Source organism: Thunnus thynnus, chromosome 23, assembly GCF_963924715.1.
Source record: "Thunnus thynnus chromosome 23, fThuThy2.1, whole genome shotgun sequence".
NCBI lineage: Eukaryota > Metazoa > Chordata > Actinopteri > Scombriformes > Scombridae > Thunnus > Thunnus thynnus.
This window is the reverse complement of record NC_089539.1, coordinates 1032030-1054711: the sequence shown is the minus strand read 5'-3', so window position 1 is coordinate 1054711 and position 22682 is coordinate 1032030. Positions and strand designations below refer to the sequence as shown.

At 39.5% G+C, this 22682-nt stretch overlaps 1 protein-coding gene and 1 long non-coding RNA gene across 2 annotated transcripts in view; both read right to left on the bottom strand.

Annotated features, from left to right (window-relative positions):
* LOC137175612 (uncharacterized) overlaps window positions 1-22682 on the bottom strand; it is a 417849-nt gene that overhangs the window by 375266 nt on the left and 19901 nt on the right. The window lies entirely within an intron of this gene.
* arhgef39 (Rho guanine nucleotide exchange factor (GEF) 39) overlaps window positions 1-22682 on the bottom strand; it is a 106312-nt gene that overhangs the window by 82025 nt on the left and 1605 nt on the right. The window contains exons 2-3 of the mRNA XM_067581703.1: window positions 17681-17852; window positions 14778-14872 (exon numbers count right to left, since the gene is read on the bottom strand). Coding sequence (XP_067437804.1) covers window positions 14778-14872; window positions 17681-17830 — 245 coding nt within the window. The 5' untranslated portion in view covers window positions 17831-17852. The remainder of the gene's footprint in view (window positions 1-14777; window positions 14873-17680; window positions 17853-22682) is intronic.

Here is a 22682-nt window from a genome sequence, read left to right as displayed (position 1 = left end):
TAGCAGTAAGTCGTCAATCTGACAGTAAATGTACAGTACAGACTACAGTGTGCCAGTTAATAAATGCTGCAGCTTGTCATGACCATGAAAAATCACATCTGTTGTTTCCTCAACCGCTGGAAAAGTGACGGGCGTTAGCTCCGAAGTTAGCAACAATGAGTTAGCCTAACCTGACAACACTAAACAGAGAATGAAGAAATGTGCAGCTGCTAATCCAACCCCCCACCCCCAGGGGAAACACTGGACTTTCTGTTTATAATCATGGCATCCGTCATCTGAGTAAGTATTGATAACACGTAATATTTTATAAATTAGAGTTTTTGGAGCCAGGGTAATATGAACAACCATCATGTCCCAGACGATTTTAGCCAAGCTGAACACAAAGACTGGAAGCAGGGGGAAGCCTGCAAACCTAGCTCTGTCAAACATAAAAACACACCTACCAACAACTACAAAAAAAGTTGTGTTACTTTTATGATGTACTGTATTGACCACTGTGTCCTAGGTTTACCATCCAAAGTAAAATGAATGATTTACATTTTACCAAGGCCGGGAACTGTTTGAATTTTTTTCATGCTAATGAAAGAAAAACAGTACAATTATAATTTGTTTTCCTTTTTTTGCATTTGACAAAAGAAACCAAAGGGTCAAATAGCAGTGTCGCAATATACTGGTATTGATGATAACCGTGATATTTAGATAATGAAATATTGATATCATGTTAATAATACACATATGATAATATCGTGTAAATAATCCAGTACCTTTTAAAACCCCTTAATGTTCCAACGGCCCGTCCACAGGCTGTCACACTGTTAAGTGCACAACTATGCTATATACACAACTCTTGTCTTTAGAAGGGTACACATTTGACACACTTTTGGAAAGCTAAGATTCTTGTGATTCAATTGATGCAAACCATTTCAGCATGGTACAATCAATGCCTCTGTCAGAACACCAACACACAAACAACTATAAAATTCACGCTACTCACCTATGAAGCCTCATATTATTCCACTGACTGATACAACTCCGACAAAAACAGTCTTGTTAGAATGGCGAAGGTCCAGACGACCCAATCCAGTAAAATATTTAGTCCAAAACATATTATTACATCAATTAATATCCACATCTGTTGCATCATTTTAAATTAGTAGGCAATTTCCTAATCTTCTCGCATATTCTCCGTCATAACTCGCATTTGCATGTAAACATGAGCCACATCCCAGTATCAAAATGGCACCTGCACTCTGACCTTTCCTTCCTTGACCTTTCGACTGACACCTCACTTGACCTAATAGGAATTTCCATGTCCTGTCCACAGCCTACAATAGCCAACAAGAGTCCATGCTGAAAGGAGGTGCCTGCCCCTCTTCTTTCGTGTAAGGACTGAGCCAATAGGAAGAGATTCTGCCGATGGACTGGCACTTCAAATAGCTAATGAAATTCCAAAAATTATCATATGCTGCTTTATTGCTTTTTATAAAGGCACAACATGGAAATTATTAGGGCTGTAGTCAACCAAAGAAAATCTTGGTCGACTGAAATCGTACATAATCATCAACTAATCGATTAGTTGTGGGATGTTTTGAATACACCCTTGTTTTCACAGGTAATTTGTTAGTCTGTTCCTCCTGCCGCAGGAAATAATGGATTAATCCTGGAAGGCTGCTGATGTAGCACTTTTCTCCTTCTGAAAGTAACACAGCAGTTATTCAACCAATGAGAATTTGGTCGGATGAGAGCAATATCGACCCACTAATCGACCAGTCGACCAGGAGACTACAGCCCTAGAAATTATGTAGTTTGCTACACAATAGTTTGCTGTCATTTACTTTTTATATGAACTGCTACTCCACCATAGCACTTGTTTTGACTCTTTTATATGCACAAAGTTTAGTTTCAAGAAGGGAACAGAGCACTACAATATGTTTATGCTTCAGTTACTCTGAAGCAGGGGTTATTTGGTGTCTCTAAATAGCCTTTTTTTGGAAGATGGCTTGACATACCCTTAGAAAAACATGTAAAATATTCATTTTCTGTAGTATGTACAGTTATGGTTACCGACTCTCCTTCCACCTCCCTACACTCAAAATTTGAATGTAATTCTTTTACCAGAGAAGAGGCAAAACACACAATAAACAAAGTTAAAGATGATTTGACTGATAGCATTTTTTTTCAATTTTTCGATAGATATCACGAAAATATCATGATTGTGAATTCTTTTGGCCACGATAATCGTGTTGTGAAAATCTGATATCATGACAGCCCTAGTGTCAAATGTTAAATATTGTCTAAACACATGCAGCTACAAGAACTTTGGCTAAATATAAAAAGCATATGAACTTTTTATTTTAATCAGGAGCAATCTGATAAAAGAATATGAAAACAAGATTTAGAATCTGACCAGCCATTCAATACCCATTGCTACGAACACATTTGGGTTGGTACCAAAAAAGTACTGACCCAGTACCCAGCCCTCTATTTGACAGAGACAGTGAACTCGTTGACAGAAGCAGCAGCAAGCTCTTTACAGGCCCACTTATCACATAGAACCTGTTTGATACATTAAGATACTGACAGTATAATACTTGATGTTTCATGTGTGACAGACAGATGAGAAAGTCACTCATATATCCATCTATGAGAGCTAATTATCACCGCTGTTGATATCAATTATTCTTGGCACCTTCACACAGATATACCAAATGTCAGAGTGAAAGAAAGTGAAGACACTATGGGAAAATATAGAATCAATCCCTTAGCAGTGGTAAATCAGTCTAGCACTAACAAACTGTCTCTCCATGGACTGTTTCTTAAATGGAGTGCTTGCCATTATGTTTCAACCATTGATTCAATAAGGGGCTCATAATGAAGATGTATGGGAACCACGGAACCATTTATCCAATACATCAGGCTGTGTAATTCATACTTCAGTCTTCATTGTAGCACTCTCAACAAGAAAGCTTGTCACTCTGCTGAGGATGAGGGCCTGAGGGAACTCACACCACTCATTATTTAGTCTGGAAATGGAATCCCCAATCAAAGGTATCCCACACACTCACTGCACTGTTTGTCATGCTGTGCCAACCCAGTCTCACATCAAAATGTGTAATAGCTATGTTGGTCCACAGCGCAAAACGTATTGGTTTCACAATAACGGCTCTAAAATTGTGATGCCTATGTTTTTGTTGGCCTATTCCTTTCTATTGACCTGTGTCCATGTCATGTGACTGCCAGGCTTCTGTCTGCAAAAAAAGAAAAAAAGAAAAAAAAAAAGGCTGACATTCCTTTTATTCGCAGAGGAAAAGATAGTTTCTCTATTAAAAAGTGTTTTGATAACATTTTTAGCGAGAGATGTGCATTTTATTTTTATAATCTTCATTCAGTGACTGTGATGTTTAGTTTGTCAGTCATTACAAAGATTTTTTCATTCTTTCTATCGTTGCTATGGTGGTTGCTATGGACGATGCTATCACCGAAACCACATAGTTGCATGCTGTTTGAATCATTGTTTTGCATTGTGTAGTTATCTGAGCTGTTATGTTATTTGTTATTTTATGCAACTGTGTGATGATGTTTTAACTGTTTGATGTTCTTTCAATAATAAGTGTGGATTTTAGAGCACTCTTAGAAGGAAAATTGAAATTGAAATCCAGAATTTGAATTTTTGTGATGGGCTGACCAGAGGATCCACCCGCAAGTATTTTCCACACTGTCATTGTGTTAAGGTTTTCTTTATATATAGAGAGAAAATTCTTAAAAGGTCTCTGTTTTTATTTTTTCTCAGTTGTTGCATTGTACAGCACCTTGTAACTCTGGTTTTGAAAGGCGCTTTATAAATAAAGTTTACTTACTCATTTACTTACTTTTATTTGTTTTTCAACCAAATATATCCATATTTAATTTTATTGCAACAAGTTAGTTTGTTTTTGTTTTATTAGTAACATTAAGTCTCGTATTTCCACGTACAGTCATTTAATTTTGAAATGAAAATGTATAGTATTTTATTTTGAAGTAGACGCCGCTGAAGATTTTAGATTAAACTTTATTTGGCACGCAACTCAAGTTACTACAAGCCAACCAAAAGCCTGAATCCTCAACTTAAACTCCTGAAGAACAACAACAACACTTGAAACTGGACATCTACTTCCTTTCTGAGGGCAAGCGTTCAGAGAACATTGGGGGGAGCTGGAAGCCATATTTTTGAAAGGGGAGTGTTGAGGTGTTCTTGGGGGGCGTTTGTATGTGTCTGTTTTTAATGTCAGTTTAGTCCTACATTCAAATGCACATTTTCACAATTTTATCATCAGACTTCAGGGTTTTCCCTTTTTTCACAGTGCTGTCCAGTGTATTTTCCTCTGTTTTACACACATAACTACAGTCAAATTTATGTATTTGGCTCTGACTGATTCCAAAATGCAGGTGACCTACGTTTAATACTATATCTGAACACCTCCTGTGTAGACGCCGAGAGCTCTCGCTGATGCTGCTTTGCTAAACATGCTCTACTTTCTGTGTAGATGCAGGGAAACTATGCTGAGTCTCTACCACATTTTGCTGTCATTTATGGTCGCGCTAGCTCTTCTCTGTCCTCTACTCTGCTCTATTTGTCAGTGTTTGTGTTTAGCTTAGTTGGTAACGTATTAAAATTCGGCAAATTCTTGTAAACTTAGCTACTGCCTAGACTTAGCTACTGGCTCAAACCAGCCTTTTCTCTCAATCAGCAGCAGAGGGAGAAAAACAGGAGGAAAGACTGACAGTGACTGATATCTGTGTTCTTCATTCTTTCTGAACTTCATTCAGTATTTTCATGTCAGGAATATTTTCTATTTTACTAACATTTTTAATTTCTTTCCAGTGAGATATTATTGGATTTATATAGTGACCAGCTGATGGAAACATTACTGTTGTTGCTGCTGTAGAAACAATATTTTGTCATATTTAAAATAGAAATCTATTCTAATCCTATTCTGAATTTATTCTTTAAAAAAAAGATATATGTACATGTATATATAATTTTAAAGAAAACAATCTTTAGTAATTGAAAAGAACTGTTAAGAGTTTTGATAAAGAACCAGACTGATAAGTGCAGGCCTATGGATTAAGGTAAAGGTAAACAGGTAAACTATACCTGTCCCTAGAGCTGGCTAGTGGCTACAGCCTGACTATGGGAGGATGAGAAAAATCACAGTTCAAATCCATTCACTATAAGCTTGTTTCGTGATTTTTTTTTTTTTTTTTTTTTAAATGGCACACAGTGCGTTTTTTTAATAAATAATTGTAATGATAATAGTCCAAAATTATGTGAAAATGCATAGTTTTTAGTCAAAAAATACCATGTCAATGGTGGCGCATGCAGATGCAGCAGCCAGTAGCTCCCTAAAACTTTGCTACATTTTTGTTTTAATTTCCTTTTTTTCGCCTTTATTACTGAAGCATGTATTACTTAGCCAGAAATACACTCATCAGTGTTGGAAAAGGAAGTGTGGGGATTGGACTTAAATGATCAGTGCCATTGGCTTCTCCCGAACACCCAGCTGGATCAGCCACACCAAATGTCACCACAAGCAGTGTGATCACCCCAGGAAGAGAGGGAAGAGAGCCGGGAAGAGAACTGGGATCAGAGCCAAGCTAATATAGCTTTAACCTAAGGCGATTCCTCTACCCAACCTACTTCTAGCTAATGTCCGCTCACAGGAAAATAAATGGATGAAATAAGACTCAGGCTAACTCAGCAACGGGAAATCAGAGATTGTTGTGTTCACATCTTTACAGAGACCTGGCTCCATCCCGACATCCCGGATCAAGCTATTGCACTTGATGGGAGGACGGTGTTTCGCACCAACAGAACACAAGACTCTTGTGAGAGAAGAGGAGGCAGACTCTGTGTTTACATCAATGATGCTTGGTGCTCAAACGCAGTCAGAGTGGATGGACAATGTTTACCAGATGTTGAGTTTTTGATATTACGCTGGTGAATTCTCTGACTAGATAATATGGTCGACATTTTGTTTGTTGTTGCTGTTTACATTCCACCGGAACCACTGCTCTAAGGAGTCAGATGTTCAGTTTTTTCCAGTAGGTATATTTGTTTTAATGTTTTTTTGTAGCAAAAATTAGCATTAGCATTAGTTTTATCACAGTAAACCATAGACTGTAAATGCACCATGCCAATCAAGCTAGCAGATAGCAGATAGCAGGTAGCAGATAGCGTTAGGGTCAGCTCCATCCTCTCGTCCAAATATGCTCACTTCTGGCTCCAAAAATCCAAGATGGCGATGGTCAAAATGTCAAACTCGAGGCTTCAAAACAGGAGTCCACAAACAAACGGGTGGCGTCACGGTGCCTATGTCCATTATTTTTTACAGTCTATGGTCTTGGTCTTGGTCTTGGGCTTGGGCGTGGCAAGTTGGCTGGATAGCACCCCCTAACAATTTTCAGAGTCACAGCCCCCACCTTTAAATTTGATGTAGATTGAAGAACTTTGGTAGGCAGATGTAACATCTGCAGATGTACAGAAAAGCGAACCAAAGTCCAACAGGAAGTCAGCCATTTTGAATTTACTGTGCAATTTTTGTGCAGTTATTGCCGTTTACAGTTGTCGTAGTCTAACAAATTCCTCCAAAAGAATTAACCAGAGCAACTTCAAATGTGTCATCTAAAGACCTTTGCAATGCTAAATTGCAAAGCTTTGGAGTTTTCATGGAACACTGTTGCCGTGGCGACACAGTGAATTTTGATGTTTCGCCATGAAACACGAAACTGTTGTAACTCTAATGAACATTGTCCAATCTCTGCCAAATTTCTAATTTCCAGGCCTGAACATATCTACATGTCAATACTGAGTCATAGTCATAGCACCACCTACTGACAACCGGAAGTCAGCCTTATGTGACAAACATAAGAGTCCAGGCCTGAAGACATGCCCGCAATAAAAGCCCTTCAACTGCAGCACGCCCCTGCATGCACGAAGGTGCAAGGGCCCAATCATAACTGTTTGCAGCTTTAATTATTACTTTATTTTTGTACATTTTGATTCTTCTGTGATGCATTTTTTGGGAGCACACACCAGGACACATTCTTTGTACGCTTGCATTGGGTCATAAAACAGATTCTGATTGATGGGCTGTCATGCTGACATAAAATCCCAAAACCACGAATCATAAAGATACAAAAAAACATCTGTATTTGATAACCTGGGAATGAGAACGGGTTTGTCTTTTCAGCCCTAATCCTAACCCTAACCCAAGCACTTCAAGCCTTCCTCAAAGCCTGTAGTAACGCCCTAGATTGTCAGCACTATTGTAATCTCTGAAGATGACTCGTTTTGGTCACTATTTCATTTCATTTTATTTAACAGCTCAGATACTGACACAACCCAAAGAAATGATTCAAACACCACGACACTACGTGGTTTCAGCGATATCAGTGTCCATAGCAACCACCATAGCAACGATGCCTGAATAAATCGCCATAATAACTGACAAACTAAAATTCATACACAATCACTGAACGAAGATTATGAAAATAAAATGCACATTTCTTGCTAGACATGTTATCAAAAAGCATGTTAATGCCCAAACTACGGTAAAATATTGCATTTTCCGCTGAGAATAAAAGGAATGTCAGCTTTTTTTTTTGTTTTCACCATGGCTGTATAAAGAGAACTGGATACAGCATTGGAGGTATGGTTCGGTTTATTCCTATGAAAGGTGCTCAGTGGCACATGAAACCAAAAAAGCCACTTCCCGCTGTAAAGAAATTACCCGGATGAAAATACTGTGCATGCTCTATTACGCCCATCACTCATGCTCACTAGAGACTTCTGCCAACTGCAATTAGACAGTTTGGCTGCTATGTCAAATTTGCTTCAAAGCCTGGTGCTGTTCTTGTATCCAGTTCTCTTTATACATCCATGGTTTTCGCAGACTGAAACTTGACAGTTGACAATTGTTTCAAACTAATCGGGCACTACATACCAACTCAGGCAGCTCAGTTATTTATGGACGCTATGATTTTCTCTCATTTTTTGTATTGTATGACAGTATGGACTCAAACATCACCATCCACAATCAGACACCTCACATCCTGATACAATCAGGCACTAAAAATAATGGACAAAAAGCCTGTGCTGTGGCATCACTGTCACATACTGAAAAAACACAATCTACTTAGTTTTGAGAGCTTTACTCATTTTTGTTTTCTTAAATTAGTTTTCAAATGTATCAATAGTTTAGCCCCCGAGCCTCTTTCTAGATATATCCAAAGACAAGACAGTACCAGAGTAACTAGGAGCAAGGTGAATGGCAACTGTAAAATACCATATCGTAGATCTAAATTTGGACAATCAGCCTTCTCCATACAGGGCTGTCAACTCTGGAACACATTACCAACTGAAATCAAATTAATTTAAGATATAATATCTTTTACAACAAAGGTTAAGTGCTGGCTAAAAGCAAACCAGAGCTGTAGCATTTTTAGGGTAATTGTATTGTATTGTTCTTTTTTTTTCAAACTGTACATCACAATCAATGTAATTCAGTAAGTGTATTTTATTGTACTCCCATATCTGTAGTGCACTGTGGTTTTTATGATGATGAAAGCTGTATATTTTAATTACACTATATATGTAAAGCCCAACTAGGGGCAAGAGTTGAAAATTAGCAATAGCTATAAACTCTCTGTGCAGTACATCAGTTTCATGCTCTGTGTCGGAACTATGTTAAATTGCATCGTCCCTATCAAATAAAAAAATTAAATAAAATAAAATGTTGTGGACGCAGGCCAATAGAAAAGAATAGGCCAAAAAACAAACAAAAAAAAACAAAGGCATCTCACAATTTAGAGCTGTTATTGTGAGACTAATGTTTTGCACTATGGTCCAATGTAGCTATAACACATTTTGATGTGAGACTGGGTTGGCTGTGCAGTCTGATACTGAACTGTTTAAGTCTTTTACACTGTGTTCAAACTGTAGATTGCAAATCTGAGGGGTTCATCAAATCTTGAGGACAACTGTCCAGACTGATTGTGTTTGAACTGCATTTCTACAGTTACAACAAACCTATATGGCTGAAATTAGCATCATAATAGAATATTTTTCTGATATTGAAAAGGATGAATAAATGAGTGGAGAAACATAATAAATGCAGACTCTTCCATACAGAGCAAAAGGACTACCTGTACGGTTGGATATAGGAGTGGACAATATGGATAAAATGTTTTATCATGGTATATGTAATTTCATATCACAATGTCAATATATATATTATGATAAATCAATTTTGTAACAGTTTAGGAAAGAATAACTAGAATGTATAATAACTAGCATTTGGCTAATCCAGCCTTGCGAATTACATCACACAAGCTCTTCACACCTAGTCTCCGAATGGTGAACTGACTCTTGGCAAATGAACCACACAATGACCAAATGAAGGTGACATGACAACATTTGGAGGACTACAACTTACAAAATTAAGCCAGAATGTTCCATTGTTACAATTTCTATCTTCAACTTAATTTCTCCCAATTATGTAAAATGTGAATATCATTACACTATGTGTTTAAAATTATGTTTCATCCATCAAAAAGTCAGAGCACTACCATGCACTGTGGAATTGATAATAATTAATATACAGTACATCTGGAGGTCATCCAGAATTCATAGAACTGTTGTTACATATGTAACTCTTGTTTTAACATCTATTACCTTGTAATGGCTAGCATTTCACTCACATGACGTGAAGAGTCTTTTTTAGTGCAAGGCAGCTTTCAGACCAGCATTAGCCCTGGGTGAAAAAACGCGGCCTTCTCATTCATTTGAATGAGGGGAGTCCATCGACAAAGCGAGGGTGCAAACGCAGGGTTGTCCAGCAAAAATGCAAAAATACATACTTGACGCTGTGATAACTTTTCAGACTTGTAAAATCCTGTCTATGTGTGTTACAAACCTCTGTGTAGTACTTTGACGCATGATAAGCCTTTAAATCCATGAATCTGTACCTCCGACTGGACTTCCTGTATCATATTTTATTGTCCCATCAGTACCTTAAACCATCAGTCTTTTTATTGCAAATTTTCACAGTATACAAAGTACAAACAGTACACTGTAACCAGTCTAATCCCAAGTATCCATCCAGCCCACCCGCCTAAATACCCACCCACCAGACCTGCGCCACTAACTTAAAGTCAGTCATTTTACTCACTTGCCGAAGAGAAGAAACATACAAGCAAAAAAAGATACACACCAACAGAACGAGTCAGAAATTCTTACATATTTTCGGGTTACACTCTCTGCATCCTTTTTTTTCTACAAATGTCAGGAAAGGCTGTCAACATCTCAGAACAGACCCTTGGAGAAAGTATCTTATCTTATCTAGCTTGAGATATTGTATAACCTCTTTGACTCAATGAGAATGCGTAGGGGGGAGAGGGTCTTTCCTCCTGGACAGTATAAGTCGCCTGGCTAACAAAGTGCAAAAGGTCAGCATGTTGCACTTGTAATTTCTCAGATGCACATCCCATTGTGCAACACCAAATTAAGCAATGAAAGAAGATGGATTCATTGGATCCTCTAACATTTTAGAGAAAGTATCTAAGATAGACTGCCAGAAATTATGTAATCTTGGACATGTCCAGAACATATGTAGTAGATCTGCAGGAGCTTGCTTGCATCTATGACATGTAGGGTCCAGGTCTGGTCTAATTCTGCACAGCCTAGCTTTCCACCAATGAAGTCGGTGTACTATCTTGAATTGTACAACAGCATGCCATTGGTAAAATGGATGATGAGTAAATCCTTCAGATAATTTTCTGCCAAATTACATCTGGGATTGGAGTCTTCCTCGCATTTGTTTTTAAGATGACCTAAAGTCATCAAATAATGTAGATTGAGAAGGTTATATATCCTACCTATAATTTGTTTTTGTCTTTTTGTCTGTCATGAAATTGAAAATAGAATCTAACAGAGATGTAGGAGGATATAAAGGCAAGCAATCGGAGTGTGAGGCTATAAGGTTCCGCAGTTGTAGATATCTATAAAAATGAGACCTTGGGATACCAAATTTGTTTATCAGTTGCTCAAAAGATGCAAAATTATTATCTACATGGAGGTCCTGCAATGATTTGATCCCACTCTCAAGCCAGATGCCAAAGGCTCCCTCTAGTATTGAAGGGGTAAACTTGTGGCCTTTAACTATCGGAGCAGAATGGGAGACACTACGGACAGCAAATGTCCTCCTAAATTGGTTCCAAATCGACCATGCAACATTAGGGTTAGTGTACAATGGGAAATGGCCTTTACCAGTTGGAGTTCAAAGCACAATAGAGTTGGTAAGGAGGTAGACCCACAGGATGTATTCTTCAGGATTAGCCATTTAGGGGTATCGGAGTTGTCTATGTCACTCATCCATTATGTCAATGCCCTGATGCTGGCCTAACAGTAATAATATAAAACATTGGGGAGTGTTTGCCAACAATGACCCGAGATTTTCGATTAGATTTTCTCAGTGTGAGGCCCCTGTGCGAGCGGTCCACCAGGATTTCTTTCTCCAGACATAAAACTTCCTTAAGTAGTTTAGAGATTGAAGCTGTGGAGCTTGAAGTGGGTTCTTCTGCGACACCCACAATATGAACACTGCATTTCCACATCCTCCCTTTCATGTCTTCATTCATCTCTCTCAAATTAGCCACCTCTATTTTAAGTTCAACTCTAGCCATGGAATGGGCGGCTGGTCACAGCAAACTGTTATGCCATGGAGGCATTAGGCCTAATGCTTGAGGGAACATTGTACTTATATTTAAGGATCTTCGTCACCACTGAAGTACCATATATAGTTCAATTTACTTGCTCCAGGGTATCTCATTTATGTTAAAAAATTATATTTGCAATGAAAATATAGTTTTAGGAAAGTTAGGCAGGAGCTTGGCACAACGAGTCCTACTCCACTGCTGGCTCACTAGTGCCCCCACCGTTTGCATTATTTTAACGCAGGGCTGTTTTCAGTCTGAATCTCTGCTAACAGTGACTTCAGTCTCCCCCAAAAGTCCACGTTCACTGACATGCCAGATGGTACCTCACAGTAATTTGATATACTAGTTAAGCAATGCAGTGGAGACAATGCAGAGTGACAGAATAGTGGATGTCAACGAGGATTTAAATTTGCCAGAACATAATCCAGGGAGGACTAAATATAGTTGTTTTTAACACAGAAATAATCAAAGTTTGGACACTTAAACACACTTAACACTCAAAAACAGAAGTATCAGTTTTGGTATCAGCTTTAAAAAAAACAAACAGTTGAGATTTTGTAGCATCTCAACAGCCAGATCAATCTGACATAGGGCTGCTCGATTATGGCAAAAATCATTATCAAGATTATTTTGGTCAATATTGAGATCACAATTATTTAACATGATTACTTTTTGACTCTCATTTTTGCTGAATGCCAATGCCAATATTTGCACATATTTTTTTCCACCTGGCTGAGGAGACTATTACACATGCAATCATAGATTGTGCTAATGATCAAGAAAGAAAATATTTGAGGGAAAAACTTAGGAAGACTGGAGTTCAGGAGCTCAGCATTAAAACTTTAATGAACCTGCCAAGTGGGTGCAGCAGTAGTTTTCTTTGAGTTTATTAGGGCTATAGTCAACCAAAGAAAATCTTGGTCGACTGAAATCGTACATAATCATCAACTAATTGATTAGTTTTCCAGCACTTGGGGAAACAACAGACTTGACTTTTTAGAATTTATTAACTGTTACACTGGAGTACTGTACATTTACTGCCAGACTGACAACTTACTACTAACCTTTTCCTCTGCTTCACTCGCATCCATAGTCACTTTCCTGCAGCTCACTCTTTTCCACATGCTACGCAAACATACTATACAATGCCTTACTCCTTAACAGAGTTACGCTACCAATAGTTTCCCAGGCAATGACACAGAGGTTGACTCATGTACCGGAACAGGGCCGCATAGAGACTCCCAAAGGCTATTGATTTCCGAATGCATATTTGGCTTTATTTTTGACATAAAAAATTATTTTTTGGCCTGGCAGGAGTTCTTGTTGTTCTTGTTATAGGAGAACTCTGATTCAGAAAACGTTCAGTACATTCAGTAAACGCGCGGTAAACATTGAGTACAGTTAGACCTAGCAGTCTCCGTTAGGTTGGGCGAGCTCAAAGTTCTGAAAACAACGGGGGTGTTTTGAATACACAGGTAATTTGTTAGTCTGTCCCTCCTGCCGCAGGAAATAATGGATTAATCCTGGAAGGCTGTTGATGTAGCACTTTTCTCCTTATGAAAGTAACATGGCAATTATTCGACCAATGAGGATTTGGTCGGACAAGAGCATATCGACCAACTAATCGACCAGGCAACCAGGAGACTACAGCCCTAGAGTTTATTAGACAGATAGGTTTAATGTGTAGGATTTAATCTTTGGTCCACAGTCCAAAGAAGAGGGTGGCAGTAATGCACCTAATACGCTGGTTTCCAACCACTGTTATAAACCAAAAAGAAGAAGAAGAAAAGGTTTTTTTCAAACAGAGTGGTACATCCAGTCAGCCGAAAGGTTTCCTATCTGTGCAGCTGAACACCGCAGCACCTCCACGGACTATTACATGCTGACGGTCCCAGTGTTTCCTCCGCAGGCTTCGCTTCACTCAGCTGAACGACAGACTCGCTGCTTCTTCCCACTTTAAACTGAAAAACAAACTGGGGCTTGGTGCTCCAGTTGGAACCAAACGGAGGGCCAGGGCTACCTGGAAGGCTAGCGGAGCGTTAGCAGCAGCATGACCAGAGGAAAGCACAGCAAGTTAGCCTCCGCTAGCCTCCCAGGTAACGTTAGCCCCGGCTCTCCGTTTGGATCCAACCGGAGCACCAAGCCCCGGTTTGTTAGTCAGGTTAATGTGGGAAGAAGCAGCAGGTCTGTCAGGCAGCTGAGTGAAGTGGAGCATGCGGATGAAGCACCGCTTAGTCCCAGTTTCACTACAGGCAGATTCACTCACTACAGTGGGCGAGGAAATAAAACCAATGAATCAATAAGTACAAATGCTGTTGGTTTCTTCACGTGGAGCCAACATGCAAACTATTTTGGTTCAGTAAATTTCAGCTGTCAGTTAGCCTGGTGAAGGCAGGTTAGTCTGTGGACAGAGATGCTCAACACCTGTCGGACACATTTAGGGGCGAAAGCGCACCGCTGTTAAGGAAAGAGGTTGGCTAGGTTTGCAACACAAGACAAAACGAGAGCATCATTACAAAATGACAATAATAAACAATAATCGTTTTATCTCGATTATCTTATTGTCATAATCGTTGGAAGCCAAAATCATAATGTAACGTAAAATTCGATTAATCGCACAGCCCTAATCTGACATATAGACATGTGGAGAGATCAGCTTCTCTCAGCCCTGACTTCACCGTGTTCCCTGAGCTCATAAACAGCAGCTCAGGTAGGCAATGAGAATTCATGAATTTTCCATGGTAAAAAGAATGCTATTCATGGGCAATATCACCTGGAGTAATTATACTTGATATACAATGTTCTGTTCTGTTTCCATGAGGGAAACAGAACATCTACACTGCAACACAAAATCGTTGACTCCTGCTAATGGTGAAGATAAGGACTAGACTTTAATAAACTAGGAGTTTATCTTGACTGCATTCTTATGTAAGAGACAAACTACCAATCCTCATCCCTTTTACAGTCTCTCACCATCCTCTTCAAAGCACAGATATTCTTTCAATTATTCAGAGGATACTTACTGGTTTACTGAATGAATGGCTTTAATTGAACTGAAGATGCTTTCTCTAATGTCCTGCCTCAGGGTTGCTTTGGCCTTCAAGATCTCCACAAAGTACTATGAGAAACAAGAGAGCAGAAGGAGACAAAATTAAATTTTTTCTTAGCATATATCATCAAGCTAAATCTGTTCTGTCTCTGATTGGATATGCCTTTGATGAATGCAAAGTGGAAGTGCTTTTACTACTGACATCTAAATTATTCTCCAACACTGATGGCAATTGAAATACCAACACCAGACTGTACTAAACATACAAGATCACACATCAGGGACAGAGTTTGATGGTTTTTGCCGTACAGCCCAGACTGACTGTAAGCATTACATGGCACTGTAGCTCTGCATGGCTCACATGAGACACAAGTACAGAGGGATGTTGTTATCACAATAAAGCAACAGCTGTGCTGGTCTCAAGTTATTTGAAGTGAAAATGGGATTAGCAAATTGAATGTGCATTAGGCCTAAAATGTCTCCTAATTGGAGTGAACGGGTGGAGGGTGAGTAACTGTGCAGAAATTGGGCTGCAGTTGGAGGTGGAATCTTTGGGGATTTCAAAATTCAATTTGGATTCTTTGGTGTCCAATTTGATTGAGAATCAATTCTTGATTCAGACCCAATTCTAGATTGAATGAATAGAAAAAGGGGTACAATTTTCAGTCTCTTGCTCCAATATACTGCACTATATTTTTGCACCTATAATTGTACAAGCTTGGCGGGCCATCAGGCCAACGAGAAACCCCACCAGGCCAAAAAAATATTTTTTTAATGCCAAAAATAACACCAAATATCCATTCATTCAGAAATCAACAGCATTGGGAGCCTCTGTGTAGCACTGTTCTGAAACGTGAGTTAACTTTTGTGTCGTTGCCTAGGGGGCAGTGCATAATATGTGTGCATAGCAGGTGAGTGAATGGTAGAGTGAGTGGCAGAAAAGTTACGGTGAATGCCTAACTTGCAGACACTAAACAGAGAGATAGAGAACGGAAAAATGTGTGAAACAGGCCAAAGCAGTCAACCTAGGGGAAACACTGTACTGTGTGCCAGACTATTCACTGTTGTCCTTACTCCACTGAAATACAATATGAAACATAACTGATATATAAGATAAATGGTCTGCAGCTTTTTTTATTAGAGAGAGAGAGAGAGAGAGAGAGAGAGAGAGAGAGAGAGAGAGAGAGAGAGAGAGAGAGAGAGCGAGCAGTGGTCGAGCAAGCTAGAGAATGAATGAAGAGAGGGAGCGCTGGTAGCGAGAATGCCGGTGAATCAGATCAATAAAACATGATTTTCTGATTGTTTCACAGCAGTTACGTTCCGGAGGACAAATAAACACGCCCACACCTCCACACACACCTCCACTTGACCCCGCGGCTGAACGCCGCACCACCTGATTTGGTCTGAATACGGCCTCACTGCTAACTTTTTCCTCTGCTCCGCTCACATTCACCGTCACTTTTCTGACGCTCGCTCTCTTGCTTAACCACTCACTCGCTTACGTACTGCCCTTTTACTTAAAAGGAGCTACGCTACCTGCAGTTTCCATGGCAACAACACAGACGTTGACTCGCATTTCGAAACAGCGCTGCTCAGAGGCTCCCAAACACTATTGATTTCCGAATGAATGGATACTTGGCGTTATTTTTGGCATTTAAAAAAATATTTTTTGGCCTGGCAGAGGTTCTCGTTGGCCTGGCGGCCCATCAGGCCTGTACTATTATAGGGGAAACACTGAGCTTAAGCAATTTCCTAACACATTAAATACATGGACTTTTGTTTGATGTCACAGCACTAGTTGTTTTTCTTGAAGCTGAATGTTTCATTTCATAAAAGTGTAATAAATTCTTCTGGTGTTACTAGTGACACTCTTTATTTCAAGCAAGCCTGTACACCATGTGTATGCCACAATACATTGTGGCAATCTCTACAGATATGTGAAAACCTGGACAAATAGAGCCACAGTTATCTGCATGGCTAGATGTAAATGGTGTGAGAAAATTTTTTGTAATGAACCAAGCCCTTCAGAAGAGGTAAACCCAGACCACAAGGAATGGTTCTTCTAGCTGCAGGATGTAACATTTAGGGATTAATTTAATATCCAAAGACAAGCAGACTAATATGTCTGAAACCCAGCAATAGCAGTAGTGATGGAATGACAGAGAGTGTCACTGTTAACCCTGCCTAGTCTAAATTTATTCTCAATCACTTCTAGCCAGAGGAGGGGAAGGCATGCCAGTGTTATCCCTATATGTTTTCAATAGCGGCGCTGCTTAATGATGAACGCCTGCTGGTGAAATTTCACTGTACATAATAATCATGACAAACGGAAACTAGGATGTTACCTATGCCACTGAGGCTTCTTAGTGTTGTTGTAGTGTAGTGACAGTTATTATATTCTATGTTTTGTTATCTAATGTGTTAGTTAGTGATATTATCTATTTATATCTATATTCAATAAAAATAGTGTACACTTCATGTGTTGAGCCATTTCATTCTGTTTATTTATTCTATTTTTTTTTTAATTCTATTTATTACAATTAAAGCTATCTGGGCCTCCAGAGCCTTTCTGGTGTCAAAAGCTCCTCATAAATTAACACACATGACTCTCTGAACAAGAATAAACCTATGTGGAACAATTCTACGGTAGCCACTGGTGGTGTGTGCAAATACAGTTCCTGGCACCGTGGGCTCTGCGTTTGCACAACAGCACCGCTGCTGAAAAAAAATCATAGGGGAAACACTGCATGCCATTAACACTGTCTCTCAGTGTTGGATTTATGACACTGACACTTTTTAGGCCTTTAGTTCATACATTGTAACTTCTTTGAGTGTCCACCAGGTTAAATCAGTGTTCCTGACTGCTACAGTACGTACAGTGGTGACTAGCTCCAGCTGTTGGCAGTAACGTTGTTCCGTCTGCACCAACTCTCTTGCTGTTCGGCTGCGTTTTCTCTCCCAGCGTTCCCTCTGCTCCTGGATACTGCTACACCCAAGTGGGCCGGATGGACAAGGGGAGAAACTCATGGTCAAAGTATCGAGGAGATCACTGCAGAGACATAAGCAAACAGACCAGGTTACAGACAGGTTTACACCAAGCGGCAACCTCTGGGGCTGTAAAATGAAGCCGAGGAAGAAGTGCCAAAAACTGCAGTTCCTTGAATACCCACTTGAGGCTCCAAAAGCGAGTCATTCCCCATAGACCCCCATGTTAAAATGCCCAACTTTACAGCAGAGATAAACATGTTTACAGCCTGGTACAAAAAACGGTTTTGGTCTCTATAGATAATTTTCCCTTTCATGACAACTGTGCGGGGGGTGAATTTTTATATAACTCACCCATTTAAGTTTTATTAAGCCGTAAAGTTATGCATAATGAAAGACGTGGCTGCTTTGAGTGACAGGTCCACCAGCCGCTAGGTGACTTGTTTCAGCCATTCGGCCCGCCTCTTTGCCCATTTTTGATTGGCTGGGAGTTAGGCAGCGTCATGCACTGCTAAGATGGCGAAGGCCGGAGCGGCTCACTTTGAGCTTCAAAACCGCTCCTCAGAAACCAACGAGTGACGTCACAGTAATTATGTCCATATTTTTAAACAGCCTATGGTTTACACTAAGGGTCAGATTATGTAAGATAATGTCTTATTTATTTATTGGGACCATGTACAGTGTTAAACATAAATGTTATCATTTGATGTACTGTACCAGAGTTAGCTAATTTTCATCTGCAGTCCCTTCGGCAGGTCACAATTAAAACATATAAACAGTACAAAGCAAAAAACACACGGGACACATAATACAAAATACAAAGCTACACACAATAGCACATCACATACACCACAATGTCAACTATAAATTAATAATATAAGTTTGTCAAATTAAAAGCAAGATTATTTGTGTTCATGAGAAGACCATGAGATAAATGTAGAGTCAGTGGTTACAGAGCTGAGTAGCTTTTAGCAGACTTTTTAATTTGGTTTTAAATGTACTGATGGAACTGCAGCTCCTCATATCATCAGGTAGGGCATTCCCCTGAGTTGTGGCTTTTATGCAGTGTGCTTAAAAGTGTGTTCTTAAAGTTCTAATTTGGATCCAGTGTCACACCAAGATATTTAACCAGTGACTATGTTGAGAATATCCACTTTAGAAGGTTGTACCATGATTTTAGAGACAAACATACCTTTTGTCTTGTTTACATTTGCACTCAGACATGGTTGATGAAGCTGATGTGTGATGCTTTCCAACGTAGGCTAATTGTTAGCTTACCTGCTGCTAACTCAGCTGTTGCAGCTTTTGCATGTGTGTACACAACAGTGCCATCTGCATACATTTGCAGTTATATATCATGACACTGCTGAGGGAGATCATTAATATTTAGGCTAAATAACAGGGGACCTAACACTGACCCTTGTGGAACACCCATTGTGCACTTCATGTTATTGGACAGTGCGTCACAAACTTTAACACATTGTCTCCTATTAGATAAATATGAAGACATCCATGCCAGTGCTCTAGATGAGAAGTTACATTTATAGAGTTTCGATATTAACATCATGATTGTGTCGAATGCTTTAGGCAGATCTAAAAATACAGCACCAACTATTCCTCCTTTATCAAGTCTTGATTTAATTTGCTCTATTAAGTGCAAGGTAGCAGTTTCAGTGGAATGATTTGCTCTGAAGCCAAATTGCATAGAGTGTAGACTAGGGATGCCACAGTGAGGAAATTTTCCCACCGACTAAGAAACTCGTGACAACACCAGTGTTATCAGTTACATCGGACGCTTTACAAAATAAGATATTCGTCAATGACGCTCATCTGTAGAGCCCTTACTTTGATCTTTAACATTAGATTTTTAGTTCAGTGTAGCTGCTGTCCTTTGTTTGTGAGTTAGTGACAGCTGGCTTCAGGCTGCTGTCAGCAGGTTGTCCTCTGTCCTCCGTGTACAGCCGGGCTGCGGTGCACCCAGACAGGGACAAGCCAGAGGACGACTACCACTTAGAACCAGAACCAGAACCAGAGCAAGTCGCCTGCCAGCCGGAGAGAGACACACCAAGAGCAGGCTGAGCAGGCAGAGAGCAGAAGAGTTGCTGCCAAAAACAAGCACCGAGACCCAGAGAGACATGAGAGCAGCTGCTCGCTAACAGCTAATGTTACATTTGTTTACATCAGCGGGACGGAGAACACTCTGTCCCGCGACTCTGCTGCTGCTGCAGATGCTCCTGGAGAAGACACTGTCAGTTTATAATTGTAGCTTCCCTCGTCTGACTAAGTATTGATAACACACTTGATACTTTTCAAATTGGAGTTTTTTTATTTGATGAACGTGGGCGCTGATAAGCAAAAATTATATAAATGGGTTTGTTTCTATAGAAAAAAGCAAAACTATGGTATGGGCGGTGGGCAAGTAATATAATCGGTGTATGTCCCAACACCAGTAACATCGACCACCGTGGCAAGCCTAATGTAGACCAAAATTGCTTATATTAAGAAATGCTGTCAGTTGTTCAATGACAACTTTCTCAGCAACCTTTGAGAGAACTGGCAGTATACTTATTGGTCTGTAGTTACTGGCTTCAACGCGGTCTCCAGATTTAAAAACAGACGTGACAATGGCACATGTCCAGTCATCAGGAAAGGAGCTGTATTTAAAAGACAAGTTAATTAAGTTAATTAAATGAGCAATGGAGGGAGTTAAAATATCTTTGTGTGATTTGACAAACATGGTGTCGAATTGGAAAGCATCTCTACTTTTGGAGCTTTTTAAAGAGCTGATGATTTTGTTTACTTGGAACTCATTAGCCTCTACCAGCTCAAAAACCTGGACTGTAGCATCTATAGGAACAATATGCGGTTTCTTTTTCGTAATTTTTTTCCTAGCTCATATACAGACTCAAGAAAAAAATATTAAAAACAGAAGCAACAGTAAGATGATCTTCAATTAACTTTCCCTGTACTTTGAGTTTAAAATATAAAAATCTAAAAATTTTGGCTCCATACCTATGAGATTATCAGTGTTTTTCCAGATCAATTTACTGTTGCCTTTTGCCTCATACAGTATATTGAGATAAAAACAAGATTTAGCTTCTCTTAGCTCTTGGATAACTTTGTTCCTTAAACCATTCAGCATGTCAGTGTCTCCTCTAGTTTTAACTGCCTTCCTTAGTGCAGCATCTCTAGATTTCATTAGTTCCCACAAATTTTCATTAAACCACGGTAAACCATTAAACCACGGTTGTTTTTATTTTTAGATTTTATCTGTATCCTAACATTAAATATTTCCCTCACAGAGTTGATTCTGTGAGTGAAAGTATCACAGCCATAGTCCAGATCATCAGAGGACAGTGCATCATCCCAGTTCAAGCTGTTAATTTCTAGGTCTGTAGTCAACCAAAGAAAATCTTGGTTGACTGAAATCGTACATAATCATCAACTAATCGATTAGTCGCGGGATGTTCTGAATACACACCCGTTTTCACAGGTAATTGTTAGTCTGTTCCTCTTGCCGCAGGACATAATGGATTAATCCTGGAAGGCTGCTGATGTAGCACTTTTCTCCTTATGAAAGTAACACAGCAGTTATTCAATCAATGAGAATTTAGTCGGATGAGAGCAATATCGACCAACTAATCGACCAGTCGACCAGGAGACTACAGCCCTAGAAATTATGTAAATATAAATAGTTTGCTGTGATTTACTTTTTATATGAACTGCTACTCCACTATAGCACTTGTTTTGACTCTTTTATAAGCACAAAGTTTAGTTTCAAGAAGGGAACAGAGCATTATAATATGTCAAGATGTTAATTTCACTGACAAATTCTTCTTGCTTAGCTTGGGGTATGCACTGGAGGATCACTAGCTTAAATCTATTTTTAGTCAGTTTTCTCACATGTAGGGTTAGGTTGTGATCCGATAAATCAGTGATTAAATTATAACTTTTAGTTATTCTTTCTGGACATAAGAGTTTGTTTGTATGTCATGTTGCCTGACTGCATCGGAAGATAAAAGTGTTTGTAGCTCTTCAAAACTGGAACACTCAAATGTGAGAATTTTAGGGCTGTAGTCAACCAAAGAAAATCTTGGTCGACTGAAATCGTACATAATCGTCAACTAATCGATTTATGGGGGGGGGCATATGCTCTCGTCCGACCAATCAGAAATTGGTCAGACAAGGGCATATCGACCAACTAATCGACCAGTCGACCAGGAGACTACAGCCCTACAGAATTTGATTCTTGATTGAATATGTTTGGGTTTTTGGACTGTTGGTCAGACAAAATAAGCAAAAGATGTCACTTTGGGCTCTGGTAAAGTTTGATAAACATTTGTCTTTTTTCCAATTCTACAGCTTTATGTCTATCTTTATATAAAATAAAATCCATAATGAAAATAACCATTAGATGCAGTCTTACACCAGTCACTGGTCACTCCCTACTACTATCATCAAACCCTCCCCCAGCTGGCCTACGGTCATAAAGTGTCCTCCCTGCAGTCCCTCATTGGTGTTATCTCCTTTGTATTAACGGAGTGAGGAGTGGGCAGAGAGCAGAGCTTTATCAGCAATTAACCCCTATAGTGGGCAACCAGGGTACACCTCTCCCACAGGGACACACTCACAGGATGAGCCTGACTGTGACTGGATGATGGGCTGAGCTACCATCCAACAAACTACACACTGCTGGAGTTTCACATAAAGCCTGTGTCTTAAGATGAAAACTCCACTGCCCCTGTGTGTATGCTGAAAGAATTCTTCACCTTAACTCAATGGCTTTTGTTCAACATGTGTAAACATTACATCTGGGTTACGGCAGGCATACCATACTCATTCAATCAATAGAAACCTTCCTAAGATGCCTGGCTGACTCCCATATTAAACACAG